The 4804-nt window shown below is 50.6% G+C and overlaps 1 protein-coding gene across 1 annotated transcript in view; it reads right to left on the bottom strand.

Annotated features, from left to right (window-relative positions):
- EEF1AKMT2 (EEF1A lysine methyltransferase 2) overlaps positions 1-1577 on the bottom strand; it is a 23919-nt gene extending 22342 nt beyond the window's left edge. The window contains exon 1 of the mRNA XM_082424980.1: positions 929-1577. Within this exon, the coding sequence (XP_082281106.1) occupies positions 929-1038 (110 nt within the window). The 5' untranslated portion in view covers positions 1039-1577. The remainder of the gene's footprint in view (positions 1-928) is intronic.
- Between the last annotated feature and the right edge of the window lie 3227 nt (positions 1578-4804).

Below are 4804 nucleotides of genomic sequence, written 5' to 3'. Positions count from 1 at the left end.
AACAATGCCTGACATTTAAAACGGTGTATGTTTTAGCTTAAAAAATACAAAGACTATCTGTCCAAGGATCCCTAAGTCCCAAACACAAATCCAAAACTTGACTGTAAAGGCATAGATAGTGTCATTACAGCACTTTTCAGTCTAAAGTGTAAAGACACAAGTATTTTCTACCAATTAGGTGGTTACTCACGATGGAATTCGCCAAAAATAAGCTCCGCTTAAAGGTTAAGTTTTAAGACTTACTCTCACTCCTTTTAAGGACTCCTTCTCCATCACCTGCCGTCTCTTCCTATTTCATGTCTCTAGAAGCCCTTCTCCCCCTCCAAGTTACCTCTCATTCTTACCTTTCCCCACAGTCATTCATTCATCCATCTATTAATCCATTAAATAATTGCTGAGCGTCTGCTTAGGTCAGACCACTTTCTCCTACTCCAAGATGCCCGCTATCTCCTCGCTCCCTCCTTAGACCATCCCCCCCACTCCCACCCCTTCCAGCTTCCACGTCCCTGCCCTCGTCCCCTTAACCTTTTCAACTCCCCAGCCGGGCAGTTCTCCTCCGGCCTCCTACCCTCGCCCACCAGCCCTATTCGTCAGCCCCGCCCACTTTTCCTTTCTTCAAGTCTGCCCGAAAGGTTCAAGACCCCTAAAAAAACCTCCCCAAGAGCTTTAGAGCCCTTCCCGCACCCCACGGGCCCCTTAGACGTCAACCCCTTGAAAGGCCTCTTTACAGCCGCCAGTGTAGTCCCTCGGGATTCCATCCCTACGACCCCCCGGACCTTCGTCCAAGGCGGCCCTTTAGGCTTCCTCCCGTCACGCCCCCTAAGCTCTCCCCATCTTCCGGGGCCGCCTAGGCCCCATCTCTCCTTCCCCTCCTGCGGCCCAGTCCGGGCAGCGCCGCTCACCCTCCCCTGCCCTGCGCCACACTCACTGCTCTCGGGTGCCCAGCGCAGACGGGGCGAAGCCATCCCCTCCGGGACTGCCCCCTGGAGACCGCGCCGCGGCCCCAGCGCCGCCGTCGTCGTCGGCGCCCTCGCTCATCGCGCTCCTTGCCCCGGACGGCCGTTGGGGCCGCCATAGAGACGTGGCGCGGGCAGAGCGGACGGGCGGGCTGGCGCCTCTAGGAGGCGAGAGTCGGCCCTCTCTACTGCTCCCGGCCCCGGCGGGGGTCCGCAGTCCTGCGCTTTTCCTGCAGCCACCCTGGTCCCGAGTCCCGGGTCCCAAGCCCAGAGTGGGCGGGGCGGGGCCTCGCCTCGGTCCCCACTCTCCCTCCAACCAGCGTCAGATGCACCCCCTTCTTCGAGGTGCCCGCCTAAGCACCACTATATTTGGGGACTGCTGTTCCTAAGGGACTGTTCAAGGTATTGCATTTTGGAAAAAGGCTGACGGTGGGGAAGCCACACTAAATACCTAAGCCGACACTGCTCAACCCAAATGTACAAATCACCTCATCTCTCCACGTCGTGGGCAGATCTGAGAAATGGGTGGGACAGTCCATCGCATTATTTGGCTTTCCTGCCCAAGGCTAATTTCATTTGCGGCTGGCATTCCGCCTTGAAAATAGCACTCTGGCCTCTTCTGACTTGACGTCACTGGTGGACGAGGGAATTTATGCCCAGTGAAATGAATGCCTTACGACACCCGCCCCGCCCTCCCAAGTAAGCCAATCACGGGTATCAGAGTGCTAAGTGAGAAGAAAGGTCTAAGCGAAAGTCAAGATGCCTGTCTCAGCTCTGCCCCTAACCAGGCGCCTGGCCCTATCCAAGAGTCCTAACCTCTGTGTGCTTCAATTTCCTCACCTGCAGCTCGCTGGTAATAGAATGCTCCCAACCAGTGAATCTGAGATTCATCCACCTCTTGGTGGGACTGATACTGGAAGTTCTGCAGCATAATGCCAGAGATCTTATGGGCCAAAGGTCTGGGGGGACTTCTGTAGCAGCAATGAAATACTGGTAGTCCAATGCCCTAGGCAAGAATCTCAAAGGCTCCTAGCAAGGCTGCCTTCCAACCAAAACACATGTTTCCTAGGCCACATTTCTGTTGACATGGCAGACAAAAGCCCAATAACAAGTCCCTGGAGGTAAGCGGCATCAACAGTTGCCTTTCCAGCTCACAGAAATCCCGATTAAGACCGCATGTGCATATCCTCTGATGCAAGACATTCCAAGATCTTCAGGCAACCACTCGTGATAGAATATGGTAAAAGACAGATGGGAATCTATGTGTATAGTGATTAAAGAACTCAAGAAAGTGCGTAAGTAACCCTATTACAGAGTAATAAAACCACCAGATGCCACGGCCAATTAGTGCTGCCCTGAACGAATGGTTGTTTTGATTTTTTCTAGACTCGATGCTCGAGAGAGTAAGCTTGAATGTGACTGAGTGGGTCTTAAAAAGTTTTAGGTTCTAATTCAGAAGCACCCATGAAAGACAAGGCCGTCTTCAATCTGATGTCTTGCCAACACTTAAGATGTTTCTGCTGTGTTTGATGAATGCTATAAACAGTTGTTGGTATGGAGCCCTGGAAAAAAACCATGGTTTATACAGAGTTCCTTCTCTGGCTCCAGGATTACTCTGGGTGTTTAGTCCTGAAGGCTGAATGGGGCACCACCTCTGATCTCCCAGGGCAACAGATTTTTGGTGGGGGGATGGAGAAGTTCGATCCGAGCAGAGCTGCCCATCACCAGGGAGAAGCTGGAATGTGCCAAGGAACACAGTCCCTTCCACCAGGTGCCCGTTCCACAAGGCAGGAGGGAGGCTCTGAGGGTATTCTGGGTTGCCTGTCTCCCTCTCACTCTGCCAATCCCTGCAGCCTGGAACCCTGCTCACCTATAACTTCTCTGAAACTGCTTTCAGGAGTTCTCAAATGCTCCCCAATTGGCAAAACAATGGTCAAGCTCCAGGTGATTCTGGTTAGGGTTAGAAGGGAAGGATTCTCTGAGAGGGTAGCACTGAGTGAAAACCTAAAAGAGTTTGTCACAGGTGGTGTCCCTAGGGAAGCAGAGTGTAAGACTGAGATGAACGTGGAAGTTTATTAGGGAGCGCTCTCAAGATCACCACCTATCGGGGAAGAGAGAGAAGCAGGGTTGGACAGAGGAAGTAGTCAGTCTGGGGTACCATTACGACCAAGCCTCAGCTAACACGCTCTCCCCTGACAGGGCACTGTGAAGCTGGGATGATCCTTTGGAATTTTCAGGTTGGATTGAAGGATGTGGGCCTTTATTCATCTACATTGACCAGGCATTGAATGCTTGTTTGCCCAGAAGAGGAGGATTGACTTTGGGTGATGAGACTCTTCCATGAAGGATAATTCCAGGAGAGGGCTGTCACCTGACAACCTCCCCAGCAGCTGGGATAATAATGCAATCAGTCGTGCAAGGGGAGGTCTGGGTCACACATCACCACATCTAGAGCAGAGATAATGGAGTAAACCTTGCAGCTTTCTGGGAGAAGAGCATTTCAGGCAAAGGGAAGAGTGAGTGCAAAGCCCCTGAGGTAGAATGAGATAGGGGTATCCAGGAAGCAGAAAAAAGACTAGTGTAGCTGTAGCAGAGTGAACAAACGGGACAGCAGCAGGAAATGAAGGAGTCAGGTCGTTGTAAGGTTTGGGATTTGACCAAGAAGCAACATGATTTAAATTTAAGTTTTGGCGTGACAATTTTGGCTGGTATGTTGTGAATAGATTTGGCAGGGAAAGGGTTAAAAGCAGAAGTGGGAACACAGGGTTTCTCAACCTCATTCCATTGACATTTGGGGGGGGATAATTCTTTGCTGTGAGGGGCTGTCCTATGCATTGTAGGATATTTAGCAGCTTCGTTGGCCTCTGACCACTAAATACCAGTGGCACCCTACCCCCACCCCCAGCTGTGACATCCAAAAATGTCTCATTTTTGCCAAATTACCCGTGGGGCAGAATTGTCTCCAGTTCAGACCCCTTGAGTTAGGGGCTGTTACAGTGATCTGGGAGAGAGATGATGATAGCTTGGACCACTGTGATGGGTATGCTGATGGTGAGTTGTAGGATTCTGGATATATTTTGAAAACTGTGCTGACTGATCAAAGGGAGCATCAAGAATATTCCAATGTTGTTGGCCTGTGCAACTGTCAGGAAAACAGTTCTGTTTGCTGAGTTTGGGAAAAGTGTGATAGAAGGAGCTTTCTGACAGATTAAAATCCCAGTTTTGAACCTGGAAGATTGAACAAATTGAAGAATAATGATTAGAAAGGTTAGTTCCTTCCCTGAGGTTAGTTGTAGTTGATTTTCACTATTATTTATGTTGATTTTATCTTCTTTCCATGATTTTTCATTAAATTTGTCTTCTCTTGTACCCAGAATCCGGTTGCTTCTTAACCTCCAGCGCTACCACCATCTCACTTCAAACCATTGTCATCCAGCGTCTGGATTACTGTGATAGCCTCCCTTCCCCGGCAATATATTTTGGACATTGCAGCCAGAGTGGTCATGTGAAAATTGAAATCACATCATGTTACTTCTAGGTCAAACCCAAAACCGTACAGTTGCCCGAATCAACTCCCTCTTTTATCCTTGAGCGTGGCAAATGCTGGCTTTTAATACTAAAAGTCTCGTTTGCAAAGAGCAAAAACAGTTTGGGGAACTACCAAGAGCTATACAGAAGAGGCAGTGTCTGGGATGCGCAGAGCGCGAGACCCACGGGGAGGATACAGTGCTTGGGTCGGTTCTGATCGCGTAAACCTGCACTTCTCAGCCCTCGCTCCCCGGCGCACAGAGCCCTTGGCCTCACCCGCCGAAGACTCCATTTCCCAGGATGCCAAGGGGCGGGGCCGA

Source organism: Balaenoptera physalus, assembly GCF_965194825.1.
Source record: "Balaenoptera physalus genome assembly, chromosome: 14".
In the NCBI taxonomy this organism is placed as follows: Eukaryota; Metazoa; Chordata; class Mammalia; order Artiodactyla; family Balaenopteridae; genus Balaenoptera; species Balaenoptera physalus.
Note: the sequence above shows the minus strand (reverse complement) of the source record. Positions and strands in the feature narration are given on the sequence as shown.